This window comes from Carcharodon carcharias, chromosome 21 (assembly GCF_017639515.1).
Source record: "Carcharodon carcharias isolate sCarCar2 chromosome 21, sCarCar2.pri, whole genome shotgun sequence".
Taxonomy (NCBI): domain Eukaryota; kingdom Metazoa; phylum Chordata; class Chondrichthyes; order Lamniformes; family Lamnidae; genus Carcharodon; species Carcharodon carcharias.
Window position 1 is genome coordinate 24,007,545 of NC_054487.1, and position 17,144 is coordinate 24,024,688.

The 17,144-nt window shown below is 44.7% G+C and overlaps 1 protein-coding gene and 1 pseudogene across 7 annotated transcripts in view; both read left to right on the forward strand.

Moving 5' to 3' along the window:
* The first annotated feature begins 591 nt into the window (after nucleotides 1-591).
* The window catches only part of kdm7aa (lysine (K)-specific demethylase 7Aa), a 117,733-nt gene continuing 101,180 nt past the window's right edge, over nucleotides 592-17,144 (forward strand). For 5 of the 7 annotated variants that reach the window (XM_041216197.1, XM_041216201.1, XM_041216202.1 and 2 more), the window contains exon 1: nucleotides 592-726. In XM_041216197.1, the coding sequence (XP_041072131.1) occupies nucleotides 629-726 (98 nt within the window). In that variant the 5' untranslated portion in view covers nucleotides 592-628. Of the gene's footprint in view, nucleotides 727-7,180; nucleotides 7,236-17,144 lie in introns of those variants that run through there. The other 2 variants (XM_041216198.1, XM_041216199.1) reach the window with 2 other exon arrangements.
* On the forward strand, nucleotides 13,212-13,669 carry LOC121293132 (annotated as a pseudogene).

The following is a 17,144-nucleotide window of genomic DNA, read 5'->3' on the forward strand; positions in this document are numbered from 1 at the left end:
TGTCTCCTGTTGTGCTGTAATCATTCTATTCCAGGAACCCACATCCAGGGTTAAAGAGGGAGAATGAGCCAGAGGCTGGGGGAGGGACCTTACACAACTGATTGGCTGGATTGTGTAGGACTCACAATTTGAGTGGACCGCTGCGGTGCCCATCATGTGACGTCACAAAACAGCACGTGCTTTTGTTATTCCCACCTCCTATGAGTTATGATTGGCTGAGTTGTTTCCAGCTGAGCCATTCCTCATGCTCCTCTTCCCTGAGGGGCGCGGGTTTCATCTCAACTGACCAATCACTGTTGATAGCTTCCCAGTCAGGTTAGCACTCATTTGTGATTTGATGGTGAATGGGCGGGACTCCGTCAACAGACTTGATGTTGATTGGTTAACGTTCTGTCAATCTATTTGCAGGCCTTTGTGTACGACCCGTAACAGAAAAGGGGCGGGCCCAATCCTTTAGTTTCCTTATCGGATTGGCGTAGTTGTTGTCAATCCCTGTCAAGTGTTCACAAGGTGCATTGCGGTTGGTGAATGGAATGCCAATCATATCCGCCCCGCCCATTTCCGGCGGCAGTGGGCGGTCCTGCTGGGTTTTTGTTCTGGGCCCAGTGTGTGGCCCAAAGTTTACAAGATGGCGGCAGTGCCGGTTTACTGCCAATGTCGGCAGCCGTACGATGCCGGACGTTTCATGATCGAGTGCGATGTCTGCAAGGACTGGTTCCACGGCAGGTAACCGGTTCCGGGGGCTGGTGGGCTGGGAGAAGCTGCTCCTGGATATCAGAACCGATCCACACTCCACCACAAAGGGGCTTGTTCGAGCCGGGGCCTGGGACCGGCTGAGCTGGGGAGGGTTGGGCAAGGTTGGGGGTTGGGTGAGGTGGGGGTGGGGTTTGGGGTGGGTAAGATGGGCAGAGCTCCTCCCCTCTCTTGCCCCCCCCCCCCCCCCCTCCCACTCCTTCTCTATGTGTTTATGCCAGAGTTAGGGGGAGGATGCAACTTCTCTGTTTTTGAACAAGGGCACTATGTGAAATGCAGGCTGTATGTGCCAGCATCTCTTTAGATAGTGGATCATGTTATTTGGGCATGAATTTGCCCAAAATATTATTGATGGAAATGTTAGAAATCTGAATTTGTTTCAGTTCCCCTGTAGAGTGCAATGTCCTTTTGATAGATTTTACATTGTGTTCCCACAGAGGCTTGGGACTTGCGTTGCCAGCTTTGGTGACTGTCTGAAGGGTGAACAGTGAATGTATTCCTTTTGCAAATGCATCATGCACCTTCCCTTTCCTTGGTGGTGATACTAATGGTTGTAACTTGAGCCGCTTTGCAAGATCAGAGGCTAAGGAATGTGTTGGTGAATTGCTGGAAAGTACATATCTGATGGATATGCTCCCTTTTATAGGTGTTTGTACTTGTCAGTTTTTAAAAACATATTCCAAACAAAGTGAAATTGAAGAAAAAGTGTATGAATTGTACTGTTGTGGGAGAACTGGTGACTGAGATCAAGGCTCAGTATGTTGAGATTCTGGAAATACCTTGGTGCTTAGAGGCCAGAGTGTGGAAAGATGGAGACATGCCGACATGCCATCCTGTCAGTGAACGTTAGTTTGGTGATGATAACTTTTGTGCCAGGCTGATTCGCAATTGCAGCTATGCTGTTTGTGGACTTGAGTTTAAATGCATCACAGATTCCTGGGATGAAAGTTCCCTTGGTCTTCCAGATGGGAAGCATCTGACAATAGAAGTTGAGTGTGCTTCAGAAGGAGCATGGGTCCAAAGTGTACAACTGTGCAGAACTGTCAGTCTGACATGAGTGGTGTGGGAGGTCGGGATGTGGTCAAGCAGATGGTCAGGTTGTATGATGTGCAAGGAGCTTTGCCTATGAAGAACGATCCCTCACTTTCTCATAATCTTCAGTTCTGCCCTGACCTGTTTGCTGTTGGTTTGATTTTGAAATTGTCCTATCCTTGTATTAACGTTTATGGAATTGTTTGTTTTCCTTTCCATACTATGTAACCTTCGGCTTTTTCAGTCCAGTTATCTCTGTTTGTAAGTTTGCTTGTTAACTTCCGCTGTCCATTCCTTGGCATTACCCCTATTTTCGCTTGGCCTAATTAGCCAAGTGGTTATTGTACTGGGCTTGTAACCCCAAGATCAAGAGTTCAAATCTCACAATGGCAAACTATGAAACAATGTAACTTCATCTGAATAGGAACAGATGGAAACGTGTTTGTACTCGAAAGAGTTACCCCTATTTTCAGCAATAAAACGGAATCTCAGTTGTTAATTTGACTTCATATTGATTGCTTTAAGCATTCCATTAGAGAAAAGGAAGGAAACATCTTTTGTCTTTCTCTGATCTAATCAACCTGAAGGCTCATTGTTTACGCAAGCATGACCCTTAGGAATATTATGTACACTCCTCAGGTTTGTGAATTTTCTCACCCTGTCTGTGCATCATATAAAATCATTGTGTAAAAACTTCTGTACAATCAATGAATTTCCTGTTGAGGATTTCTTGTGCTATATTTGTAGTATTGGACAAGGTGAATTGAAAGTAGTTTATAACAGAGTGAGAATCATCAAAGATTCTTGGGGGCATGCATTTTATTGGAAGTAGAATTATACAATGGTTACAGCACAGAAGGAGGTCAATTGGCTCATGACAACCATGTTGGCTCTCTGTAAGAGCGGGTCAGCGAGTCCCACTCCCTTGCTTTTTCCCTGTGGCCTTGCCGATTTTACCTCTTCAGACAGATTATCCAATTTCCTTCTGAAAGCCATGATTGAATCTGCTTCCACCATTCTTTCGATTCTAACCACTCTGCACAACAAAAAGTGTTTCTTCATGTTGCCTCTGCTTTTTTTGCCAAGCACCTTAAATTGATGTCCTCTGGCTTTCAATCCTTCCGTCAATGGAAACAGTTTCTCCCTATCTATTCTGTCCAGACCACTTGTGATTTTGAATAACACTCAGATCTCTGAATCTTCCCTTGGCTGTGGAGAATGGTCCCAACTTCAGCAATCTATCTGTAGTCCCTCAACCCCGGAACTATCCTCTTAAATAGTTTCTCCACCCTCTCTGATGCCTTTCCTATCCTTCCCCCAGTGTGGTGCCCCAGAATTGGACGCAATCCACCAGGTGTTTTATAAAGGTTCACTGTAACTTATTGCTTTTGTACCTTTATGTATAAATTCTAGAATCCCTTGTGACTTATTAACCACTTTCACAACCTGTTCTGCCACCTTCATCGATTTGTGCACATATGCCTCCAGGCCCATCTGCTGCTGCACCCCTTTTTGAATTGTACCTTTGATTTTATATTGCCGTCCTCATTCTTCCTACCAAATGTATGAATGCTTCTCTGCATTCAATTTCAGCTGCTGTCTTTCTGTCTGTTCCACTGGCATAGATTATAAGAGCAGGGAGGTTATGGTGGCACCATCTAGAACGCTAATCAAGAGCATGGATGCTGGAAATACTGAGATCCAGCAGCATCTGAGATCCAGCAGCATCTGAGATCCAGCAGCATCTGAGAAGAGTTAACATTTCAGTTTGATGGCCTTTTATCAGAACTGGGAAAAATTTGAAATGTAATAGATTTTGAGCATAGAGTGGGTGGGACAAGGACAGAAGGAAGGTCTGTGATAGGGTGAAGACAGGAGAGAGTGAATGACAGAAGAGTTAGTCTTCCAGAGCCACAGGGGATGGGGCAAGGTAAGAAAGATAAACAAGATGCACCAAGTGCAGGTGCTGCTGTCAGAAAGTGAAAATGAAGAAAAGGCGAAACAAACAGAAGGATCAAAACAAGCGGAGGGGTGGGGGCATTGGGGGCACAGTTCATAAACTGAAACTGTTGAACTAATTGGATGAGAAAATACTATTCCTCGATCTGGAACAGTGCAGTAATCAGAGGATCTTTATGTCAGCGTGAGAGCAAGGTAGAGATTTAAAATGACCAGAGGGTTGTGCTTGCAGACTGAATGGAGATGTTCCACAAACCAGTCACCCAACCTGTGTTTGGTCTTCCCAACATAGTGGAGACCAGATCTTGAGCAGCGAATACAGTATACTAAATTGAAAGTATATGTAAGTCACTGCTTCACTTGGGGCCAATGTTTGCAGCCTTGGATGGTGAGGAAGGAGGAGGTGTTGCATGTACTGCCCACTCTTGGAGAAGTGCGATGAGGTGTTGGGGGTGACTGAGGAATGGGCCAGGGTATCACCAAGGAGAGTGCCCCTTCAGAATGCTGAGAAGTTGGGGGGGTGGGGTTGCTGTGGGAGGAAGAATGTAAGAATATGTTTGATGGTATCACTTGGAGGTGGCAGAAATGGTGGAGGATGGATGATTCGTTGAATACAGAGGCTGGTGGGATGGAAGATGAAGACAAGGTGAATCCTACTGTGATTCTGGGAGGTAGGGGAAAGAGTGAGAACAGTTGTGCAGGAAATGGGTGGGACACAGGATGGAACCCTTGGTTGGGAAAAAAAAGGAGGACACATCAGAGGCTCTGGTATGGAAGATTGCATCATTGAAACAGATGTGATGGAGACTGAGAACCTGGAATGGAATGGAATCCTTAGAGTGTGTGGGGGTACAGTCAAGGTAGCTGTGGGAGTTGCTGAGCTTTTGATGTACGTTAGTTGATGGCCTATTGCCAGATATGGAGACAGAGAAGTTGGGGAGGGGATAAGTTGGAAATGGACCATGTGAAACTGATGAGAAGGTTGGAAATTGGAATCAAAACTGATGAAGTTTTCCAGCTCCTGAAGAGAGCAGGAAAATGTAGTATAAGGATCTGGCACATAAATGGTTAATGTGGGATTGAGTACAGTAGCACCCACACAGCGATGCAAAGGAACACATGACCTTCACCTAGGAGTTGAACATAGCTGTGTAGAAGCAAATATTGAAGCAGCTCCTAGCTTGGACCTTTCACTGTATCTATGCATATAGTTTCTAGTAGTTAATGAATACTTACTGTTGAACTATCCAAGACCACGAATACCTTACGACCTAGACTGGAGAGGAGAAGCCAGCGAGAGCAGTGTACAGGGGTGTGAAAAACAGAAGCCGAGATTGGAGAGAAGAGGCCAGTGAGAGCGGTATAAAGGGGTGTGAAAAACAGAAGCCGAGACTGGAGAGAAGAGGCCAGTGAGAGCGATATAAAAGGGTGCGAAAAACAGAAGCTGAGACCAGAGAGGAGAGGCGTACCCTCAGGACCTTCAGGCAGTGGAGTTTGAAGTGATGCCACGATTCAAAAAGTGACATGATGCAGGGAAGGCAGCTGATTGGTAAGTAGGGTCAGGCGAAGACTTCTACTTTTTCTACTAATTATACTGCTGCAGTCCATTAGCTTAAACAAAATAAGTTGAGGACTTTGGACTATAGTGGGAGTGTTTGGAGTGGAATATGGCCCCTAGCGTAATTAGTATTCTTTAAAAGGAGCAACTAATGAGCTTAATCCAAAGGGAAGTCATGGCAGCAGAGCTCGCACCTGTGATATGCTCTTCCTATGCTATGTGGGAAGTCAGGGACACTGAAAGTGTTCCTGGTGACCATGTGTGTGGGAAGTGTGTCCAGCTGCAGCTACTGGCTAACCGCGTTTTGGAGCTGGAGATGCGGGTGGATGCACCGTGGAGCTTCTGCGACGCTGAGATTATCGTGGACAGTATGTTCAGTGAGGTGCTCATACCACTGGTAAAGGGGATGGGTGACTATCAGGCAGAGTAGAGGAAGGTAGGTAGTGCAGGAGTCCCCTGTGGCCATCCCGCTCTCTAACAGATATACCGTTTAGGATACTGTTGGGGGAGATGACTTCTCAGGGGAAAGCAGCAGAACTCAAGTCCATGACACCACAGCTGGTTCTGCTGCACAAGAGGGGAGGAAAAAGAATGGCAGGGCTGTAGTGGTAGGGGATTCAATAGGGGAACAGCCGCAAAAGAGACTCAAGGATGTTATGTTGCCTCCTGGTGCCAGGGTCAAGAGGCTACAGGGCATTCTGAAGGGGGAGGGTGAACAGCCAGTAGCCATGGTACATATTGGTACCAATGACATAAGTAAGAAAAGGGTTGAGGTCCTACAAGCTGAATATAGGGAGTTAGGATGTAAATTAAAAAGAAGGACCTCAAATGTGGTAACCTCAGGATTACTATCAATGTCATGTGCTAGTGAGAGCAGAAATAACAAGATATATCAGATGAATACGTAGCTGAAGATATGGTGTAGCGGGGAGGGATTTAGATTCCTGGGACATTGGGACCAGCCCTGGGGAAGGTGGGACCAGTACAAACTGGACAGGTTGCCCCTGGGCAGGACCAGGACCAGTGTCCTCTGGGGGATGGGGCGGTGTTTGCTAGGACTGTTGGGGAGGGTTTAAACTAGAATGGCAGGGAGGTGGGAACCCGAGCAGGGGGACAGAGGAGGGGGAAACTAGGATAGAAATGAAAGCTAGAAAAGTAAGAAGGAAAAGTAGGAGGCAGAAAAAACAAGGGTGAAAACCAAATAGGGTCATAGTGCAGAATGAAGCCAAGATGACGAACAAGGTTAAAAAGACAAGTCTAAAGGCATTGTGTCTTAATGCTTGGAGCATTCGCAAAAAGGCAGATGAATTAATGGTGCAAATAGATATAAATGGTTATGATATAGTTGCAATTACGAGACGTGGCTGCAGGGCGACCAAGGATGGGAACTGAATATCCAGGGGTATTCAATACTTAGGAAGGACAGACAAGTAGGGAAAGGAGGTGGGGTAGTATTGTTAGTAAAGGAGGAAATCAATGCAATAGTGAGGAAGGAAATTGGCTCAGAAAATCATGTGGAATCTGTTTGGGTGGAGATAAGAAACACTAAGGTGCAGAAAACATTGGTGAGGTTGTCTATAGGTCCCCAAACAGTAATGGAGTTGTAAGAGAAGGCATTAAACAGGAAATTAGAGATGCATGCAATAAGGGTACAGCTGTAGTCATGGGTGACTTTGATCTACATATATTTTCGACACCTATGTGTTCTTTTGTTCTGTTGTCTGACATCTTTTGATGATCTGCCTCTATCACTGCTTGTTTGTCCCTACAACCACACCACCCCCTTCCACTTCTCTCCCCCCACCCCACCCGCCTTAAACCAGCTTATATTTCACCCCTTCCTTATTCACCTAGTTCTGTCGAAGGGTCATGACTCGAAACATCAACTCTTTTCTTCTCCACCGATGCTGCCAGACCTGCTGAGTTTTTCCAGGTAATTCTGTTTTTGTTTTGTTATAGATTGGACAAACCTAACTAGCAATAATACTGTGGAGGAGGATTTCCTGGAGTATGTAGGTGATGGTTTTTTTAAACCAATATGGTGAGGAACCAACTGAGAGCAGCCTATCCTAGACTGGGTATTGTGCGATGAGAGAAGATTAATTAACAATCTTGTTGTGTGGGATCCCTTGGGGAAAAGCTGAAGTTGAATCAGAAGCTAGGGTCCTGAATCTAAATAAAGGGAACTACGGGGGTATGAGGCGTGAGTTGGCAATGATGGTTTGGGGAACTTTACTAAAAGGGCTCACAGTGGATAGGCAATGGCTAATATTTCAGGAATGTATGCATGAATTACAACAATTATTCAATCCTGTCTGGCGCAAAAATAAAGAAAGAAAGGTGGCTGAACCATGGCTTACAAAAGAAATTAAGGATAGTATTAGATCCAAAGAGGAGACATATAAAATTGCCAGAAAAAGCAGCAAGCCTGAGGATTGGGAGCAGTTTAGAATTCAGCAAAAGCGGACAAAAAGATTGATCAAGAAGGGGAAAATGGCGTATGAGAGCAAACTTGCAGGGAACATAAAAACTGACTGCTTCTATAAATATGTGAAGAGAAAAAGATTCGTGAAGACAAATATAGGTCCCTTACGGTCAGAAATGGGGGAAATTATAATGGGGAACAAAGAAATGACAGAAGAATTGAACACACATTTTGGTTCTGTCCTCACAAAAGAGGACACAGATAATTTCTCAGAAATGTTAGGGAGCCAAGAGTCTAGTGAGATGGAGGAATTGAAGAAAATCAGTATTAGTAAAAAAATGGTGCTAGAGAAATTAATAGGGTTAAAGGTTGAAAAATCCCAAGGGCCTGATAATCTACATCCCAGAGTACTAAAGGAAGTGGCCCTGGAAACATTGGATGCATTGGTGGTCTTCCAAAATTACATAGATTCTGAAGCAGTTCTTACAGATTGGAGGGTAGCAAATGTAACTCCACTATTTAAAAAAGGAAGGAGAGAAAAGACAGAATTACAGACCAGTTAGCCTAACATTAGTAGTGGAGAAAATGCTAGAATCTATTATGAAAGATGTGGTAACAGAATACTTGGGAAGCATTTTGGTGCACTGACCTCTACCTCGCAGAGGCTGAGCTTCAACTCGCAGATACTTCCTCCTACCTCCCCCTGGACCATAACCCCACCACTGAACATCAAGCCATTGTTTCCAGGACTGTTACTGACCTCATCTCCTCTGGAGGTCTTCCTTCCACAGCTTCCAACCTCATTGTCTCCCAACCTCGGATGGCCTGCTTCTACCTCCTACCCAAAATCCACAAACAGGACTGTCCTGGCAGACCAATTGTGTCAGCCTGTTCCTGCCCCACGGAACTTATTTCTTGCTATCTTGACTCCATTCTCTCTCCCCTTGGCCAGTCCCTTCCCACCACATCCGTGATTCCTCTGACACCCTACATCATATCAACAATTTCCAGTTCCCTGGCTCCAACCGCCTCCTCTTCACCATGGACGTCCAATCCCTCTATACCTCAATCTCCTGGATGGTCTGATCGCTCTCCGTTTCTTCCTCGAACAGAGGCCCGAACAATCCCCATCCACCACTATTGTCCTCCGTCTGGCTGAACTTGTTCTCACGCTGAACAATTTCTCCTTAAACTCCTCTCACTTCCTCCAAGTAAAAGGTGTGGCTATGGGTACCCGCATGGGCCCCAGTTATGCCTGTCTCTTTATGGGGTATGTGGGACATTCCTTGTTCCAGTCCTACTCCGGCCCCCTCCCACAACTCTTTCTCCGGTACATCGATGATTGCTTTGGTGTTGCTTCATGCTCTCGTCTGGACCTGGAAAAATTTATTAATTTTGCTCCCAGTTTCCACCCCTCCATCAATTTCACATGGTCCATCTCTGACACTTCCCTTCCCTTTCTTGATCTCTCTGTCTCAATTTCTGGTGATAGACTGTCCACCAATATCCATTACAAGCCTACCAACTCCCACAGCTACCTGGACTACACCTTCCTCCCCCTCCCAGAAGCATGATAGGGTCCCCCTTGTCCTCACTTATCACCCTACCAGCCTCTGCATTCAAAGGATCATCCTCAGCCATTTCCGCCAATTCCAGCATGATGCCACTACCAAACACATCCCCCCCCCCCCCGGCATTCCACACGGATCGTTCCCTCTGGGACACCCTGGTCCACTCCTCCATCACCCCCTACACCTCACCCCTCCCACGGCACATTCCCATGCAACCGCAGAAGGTGCAGCACCTGCCCCTTTACTTCCCCTTTCCTCACCATCCAAGGGCCCAAACACACTTTTCAAGTGAAGCAGCATTTCACTTGCACTTCCCTCAATTTAGTCAACTACATTCGCTGCTCCCAATGCAGTTTCCTGTACATTGGAGAGACCAAATGCAGACTGGGTGACCGCTTTGCGGAACACCTTCGGTCTGTCCATAAGCATTACTCAGACCTCCCTGTCACTTGCCATTTTAACACTTCACCCTGCTCTCATGCCCATGTGTCCGTCCTTGGCCTGCTGCAATGTCCCAGTGAAGCTCAACGCAAACTGGAGGAACAGCAACTCATCTTCCGACTAGGCACTTTACAGTCTTCCAGACAGAATATTGAGTTCAACAATTTTAGATCATGAACTCTCTCCTCCATCCCCAACCCCTTTCCGATCCCCCTTTTTTCTAATAATTTATATAGATTTTTCTTTTCCCACCTATTTCCATTATCTTTAAATGTATTTCCATCCATTGTTTTATCTTTGCCTTTTAGCCTATTTCGATCCCTTCCCCCCACCCCACCCCCACTAGGGCTATCTGTACCTTTATTATCACATTCCTTAGATAGTATCACTAGCTTCAACCTCTTTGTCCTTTTGTCTATGACATCTTTTGGTTATCTCTACCTATCACTGGCCCTCTATCCAGCTCTATTTGTCCCACCCCCTTAAACCAGCTTATATTTCACCTCTTTTCTATTTTTCTTTAGTTCTGTTGAAGAGTCATACAGACTCAAAACGTTAACTGTGTTCCTCTCCGCAGATGCTGTAAGACCTGTTGAGTTTTTCCAGGTATTTTTGTTTTTGTCTTGGAAAGCATTAATGGGATTAAACAAGTCAGCATTTATTTATGAAAGGGAAATCATGCTTAACTAATCTACTGGAGTTTTTTAATAATGTAACTAGTAGAATAGATAGGGGAGAACCAGTGGATGTGGCGTATTTGAATTTCAAGAAGGCTTTTGATAAAGTCCCACATAAGAGGCTAGTGGGCAAAATTAAAGCACGTGGATCGGGAGGTAATACACTGGCATGGATTGAGAATTGGTTGACAGACCGGAAACAGGGAGTGGGAAAAATGGGTCTTTTTCCGGATGGCAGGCAGTGACTGGTGGTGTACTGCAGGGATCAGTATTGGGCCTCAGCTATTCACGATATACATAAATGATATGGATGAGGAAACCAAATGCAATATTTCCAAGTTTGCTGATGACACAAAACTGGGCGGGGTTGTGAGGAGGATGCAAGGAGGCTTCAGGGCAATTTAGACGTGTGTGTGGGCAAACACATGGCAGATGCAGTATAACATGGATAAATATGAAGTTATACGCTTTGGTGTGAAAAACAAAGGCAGAGTATTATTTAAATGGTGAAATATGGATGTACAAAGGGATCTGGGTATCCTTGTAAACCAGTCAGTGAAAGTAAACAGACAGGTGCGGCAAGCAACTAGGAAGACAAATGGTATGTTGGCCTTCATTGCAAGAGGATTTGAGTTCAGAAGTAGTGATGTCTTACTGCAGTTATACAGGGCCCCGGTGAGACCACATCTGGAATATTGCGTGCAGTTTTGGCCTCCCTGCCTAAGAAAGGATATACTTGCCATAGAGGGAATGCAGGTTCACTAGGCTGATACTGGGGATGGCAGGGCTGTCGTATGAGAAGAGATTGGTTCTACTGGGCCTGTATTCACTGGAGTTTAGAAGAATGAGAGGGGATCTGATTGAAACATATAAAATTCTAACAGGGCTAGACAGACTAGATGCAGGCAGGATGTTTCCCCAGGTTGGGGGTTCTAGAACCAGGGGTCACAGTCTCAGGATACAGGGCAGGCCATTTAGGGCAGAGATGAGGAAAGATTTCTTCAGAGGGTGGTCAACCTGTGGAATTCTCTACCATAGAAGGCTGTGGAGGCCGGGTGACTGAGTATATTCAAGAAAGAAATTGATAAATTTTTGGATATGGAGACGAAGTGGGAATATGGCATTGAGATAGATGATGTCATTGCCAGTGGTTCTCAATTAAATAAACCAGAAGGAGAGGTCTAGGTGAAGGGAGAACAGTGGTGACTGGTAAAAGGGGCTGCAGTGCCAGGGGAAGACTCCTGGACAAAGAAATGAGCATGGAGGTGAAGGTGATGAAAGAAGAGCTCAAGGTCCTGCTGAGCTCACTTCATCCTGGGGTTACCATTGATCAGAAACAGAACTGGACGAGCCATATAAATACTGTGGCTACAAGAGCAGGTCAGAGGCTGGGAATCCTGTGGAGAGTAACTCACTTCTTGACTCCCCAAAGCCTGTCCACCGTCTAGAAGGCACAAGTCAGGGCTGTGATGGAATACTCCCCACTTGCCTGGATGAGTGCAGCTCCCACAACACTCGAAGCTTGACACCATCCAGGTCAAAGCAGCCCACTTGATTGGCACCCCATCCACAAGTATTCACTCCCTTTGCCACCGACACACAGTGACAACAGTGTGTACCATCTACAAGATGCACTGCAGGAACATGCCAAGGCTCTTTCAACAGCACCTTCCAAACCCACAACCACTACCATCTAGAAGGACAAGGGCAGCAGACACATGGGAACACCACCACATGGAAGTTCCCCTCCAAGTCACTCACCATCCTGACTTGGAAATATATCCCCGTTTCTTCACTGTTGCTGGATCAAAATCCTGGAACTCCCTTCCTAACAGCACTGTGGGTGCACCTACACCACATGGACTGTAGTTGTTCAAGAAAGCAGCTCACCACTTCAAGGACAATTATGGATAGGCAATAAAGCCTGGCCCAGCCAGCGACACCCACATCCTGTGAAAGAAAAAGAACCCAGCTGATCTTAAGCTCTGCTGTCTGTGCCCTGTCCCATTAAGACCAGATTCACGTTTCCGGCTCTTTGTGGCATGCATCTGGCAAGCTTCACTTCTTCCATGGCTCTGAGGCGAATACACGCTGTTCTTGCCGCCTTGGGACTGTTCATAACTTGAGTCATGTATCAGGTGGCGGTAGGACAATGGAGATGTAAGAGAAGGCATTAAATAGGAAACTAGAGACTCATACAATAAAGATACAACTGTAATCATGGTGACTCTAAATATAGATTGGACAAAACAAACTAGCAATAATACTGTGGAGGAGGATTTCCTGGAGTGTGTACGTGATGGTTCTTTTAGACCAATATGGTGAGGAACCAACCAGAGAGCAGGCTATCCTAGACTGCGTATTGTGCAGTGAGAAAGGTTTAATTAACTACCTTGTGTGGGGTCACTTGGGGAAGAGCGACCATAAAATGGTAGAATTGTTCATTACCGTTACCCCCTTGCCCTCTCTGTTTCCCCCCTTCCCCCACCCCCACGAGCTTGTGCCCTCTCTATCTCTTCCCCCCTCGTGTTTTTGCCCTCTCTCTTCTCTTTCACAAAATGCTATCAGGTTCATCAGGCTTGCTCTACCCTTTACAAATCTATCTGGTATGCTCTGATCAGCTGAAGGTTTTCGAGGTGTCCAGTCGCACTAGATTCCAGTGATTTCCTGACAACAGGTTTAGACCAGCAGCTCTATAATTCTCTGGCTACCTCTCTTAATTAGTGGAGTAACAGGCCAGCCGTGGCTTGGAGCAGCTTCTAAAGCGGCTCGGATTGCGGTTGGTCCTGGCAGCGATGTCGGCAACACTGATCAGGAAGAGGTTGGATCTCATGAGTGGAGATGTGAGAGTTTCAGGTAAAGGGCAGGGCATGAAGAAGGCCATTTATGTAGCGCTGACTGTCTGCGTCTGGTTAATACAAACAAGAAAGGAATAAAGAAGCAATTAGAGAGAATTCAGGGACAAGGGAAGAAGAACAGCAAAGCAACTGACAAGGACAAAGTAGTGAAGTCAGCGTTGGAGGAGTATTGGAAGAAAATGGCAGCAGACCACACTGAGGAAAATCTCCAGTTTATGCTTGGCTCAAAGTTCCTGACTGGGGTCAGTGTTACTCAAAAGGTTTTGATGTACAATCAAGGAAGGAAAGCAAAGGATCGCCCAGAGAAAAAGGAAGAGAGTAGCATATTCACCAAGAGTGAATTTAGAAATTTTGAGAGAGTATTTTGGGATGCCTTTATCTCACCGGGAAGTTGACTTTTGATGAAAAGAGTAGGACAGCTGGATGCATTTGTTGAGCAGAGATCACAACACCTAATTAGCTCAAGTCTTAACTATAAAGACTGTACTGGGAACTGATCTGATGCATGAGAAGGAGAGAGACTGTAGTAGGAATGAAAGTCTTAACTATTCCCGAGATCAAGACCAGCCTACAAACTCTGTCGGTGTCTAGTAATTGTTAAAACCCGTGATTTGTTATTTCTCAGAGTTTCACTGCAACATGCAAACATTCGCAGTAAGTATAGAGTAAACATTGTGTTGTACCAGAAAAAAAACCAGACAGGATTGTGATGATGTTTCTTGGACATCCAAATGTTTGGAGCCCAATCTACATGGCCTTGCAATTTACTGTCAACTCTGAATTACCTGGCTTTTAATGCTGTGTCCAAATCCTCTGATATCTGGTGGACTGTAATGCTGTGTTTCAATACTGTACCTTCAAAATGCATTTACGACTCTGGATGATGAGGATTATTTGTGACACAGTTGTGGAATAATTTATAATGCTTTATTTGTTTAAACATAGAAACATAGAAAATAAGAGCAGGATTAGTTCATTTGGCCCTTCGAGCCTGCTCTGCAGTATGGTCGTGGCTGATCCTCTATCTTAACGCTGTACTCCTTCACTATCCCCATACCCTTTGATGCCTTTAGAGTCCAGAAATCCATCTATTTCCTCCTTAAATACATTCAGTGACTTGGTATCCACAACCTATGGTAGAGAATTCCACAGGTTCGCCACCCTCCAAGTGAAGAAGTTTCTCCTCATCTCAGTCCTAAATGGTGTACTCATATCCTGGGACTCTGACCCCTTGTTCTAGACCCCTCAGCCAGGGAAAACATCATCTTTGCATCTAGTCTATCCCTCCCTGTCTGAATTTTATATGTTTCAATGAGATCCCCCCCCTCATTCTTCTTAACTCCAGTGAATACAGACCTAGTCAGCCCAATCTCTCCTCAAAAAACAATTCTGCCATCCCAGGAATCAGTCTGGTGAACTTTTGCTGTATTCCCTCTATGGCAAGTATATCCTTTCTTAGGGAAGGAGACCAAAACTGTACACATTACTCCAGGTGTGGTCTCACCAAGGCCCTGTACAGCTGTAGTAAGACATCCTTGCTCCTGTACTCAAGTCCTTGCAATGAAGGCCAACATTCCATTTGTGGTCTTAACTGCTTGCTGCATCTGCATGCTTGCTTTCAGTGATTGGTGTACAAGGGCACCCAAGTCCCCTTGTACACCAACATTTCCCAATCTATCAACATTTAAATAATACTCTGCCTTTTGGTGGATAACTTCATACTGAAGTGGATAACTTCATACTTATCCACGTTACACTGCATCTGCCATGTATTTGTCCATTCACTCAACTGTGTAAATCGCCTTGAAGCCTCTTAACAACCTCCTCATTGCTCAAATTCCTACCAAGTTTCATGTCGTCGGCAAACTTAGAAATATTACATTTGGTTCCCTCATCCAAATCATTGATATATGTTGTGAATAGCTGGAGCCCAAGCACTGACCTGCACTATCCCACTAGTCACCAGCTGCCATTCTGAAAAAGACCCATTCATTCCTACTCTGTTTCCTGTCCACTAACCAATTCTCAATCCATGCTAGTATATTACTGCCAATCCCATGTGCTTGAATTTTGCACTCTAACCTCTTATGTGGGACTTTATCTAAAGCTTTCTGAAAAGCCAAATACACCACATCCACTGGTTCCCCCTTAACTATTCTGTTAGTTGCATCCTCAAAAAAACTCCAGTAGGTTTGTCAATTTCCCTTTCACAAATCCATATTGACTTTTGTCTAATCCCGTGGATATTTTCTAAGTGTCCTGTTATCACATCCTTTATAATAGACTCTAGCATTTTCCCTACTACTGATGTTAGGGCTAACTGGTCTTTAATTTGCTGTTTTCTCCCTCCCTCCTTTTTTAAATATTGGGGCTACATTTTCCACCCTCCAATCTGCCGGGACTGTTCCAGAATCTACAGAATTTTGGAAGATGACAACCAACGCATCCACTATTTTCATGGTCACCTCCTTTAGTACCCCGGGATGTAGATTACTGGGCCCTGGGGATTTATTGGTTTTCAGTCCCATTAATTTCTCCAGCATTATTGTTTTAGTAATACTAATTCCTCCTCCTCACTAGACCCTTGGTTCCCTAGTATTTCTGGGAAGTTATTTGTGTCTTCCTCTGTGAAGACAGAACTAAAGTAGTTGTTTAATTGCTCTGCCATTTCCTTGTTCTCTATTATAAATTCTCCCATTTCAGGCTGTAAGAGACCTACATTTGTTTTCACTAACCTTTTTCTTTTTACATACTTATAGAGGCTTTTACCGTCCGCTTTTATGTTCCTTGCAAGTTTACTGTCATACTCTATTTTTCCCCTCTTAATCAATCTCTGGTCCTCCTTTGCTGAATTCTAAACTGCCCCCAATCCTCAGGCTTGCCACTTTTTCTGGCAACTTTATATGACTCCTCTTTGGATCTAACACTATCCTTAATTTCTTTTGTTAGCCATGGTTGGGCCACTTTTCCTGTTTTTTTTTGCGCCAGAAAGGAATGTATAACTGTTGCAATGCATACATTCGTCCCTTAACTAAATTTTAACCAAATTCCCCAGCCTATCTCAGCTAACTCACGCCTCATACCTTTGTAGTTTCCTTTAAGATTTAGGACCCTAGTTTCAGATTGGAGTACTTCACTTTCCATTCTAATGAAGAATTCTATCATATAATGGTCACTGTTCCCTAAAGGACCCCGCAAAACAAGATTATTAGTTAACCTCCTCATTGCACAATACCAAATCTAGGATAGACTGTTCCCCAGCTGGTTCCTCGATATACTCGTCAATAAAACCATCTTGTACAAGCTCCAGGAATTCATCCGCCACAATATTATTGCTAATTTGGTTTGCCCAGTCTATATGTAAATTAAAGTCACTCATGGTCACTGTAGCACCCTTGCTTCTAATTTCCTGTTTAATGCTGCTCCCTACCTCCCGTTTGGAGGCCTACTGATGTCTTCCGCCCCTTATTGCTTCTTAGCTCCACCCAGACTTACTCTACATCTAGTTTTTCTGAGCCATAATCCCCTCTCACGATCGCACTGATTTCATCCATAACTAACAACGTCATGCCACCTCCTTTTCCTTTTTGCCTGTCCCTTCTATCGAGTCCCCTTGATACTCAGTTCCTAGCCTTGGTCACCCTGCAGCCATGTCTCCATAACTGCAATCATATTGTACCTGTTTACATCTATTTGCGCTGTTAATTCATCTGCCTTATTGCGAATGCTCTGTAAAAATTCAGATACAGTATCTTTCGACTTTTTTTTAACATTTTTGCACTTTTTTTGTACTATGGCTGTATTGCTGCTCGCCTTTGTTTCCTTTGCTTTCCACTTTTGCTTTCTACTTTTCTGTCTTTCATTCCTATC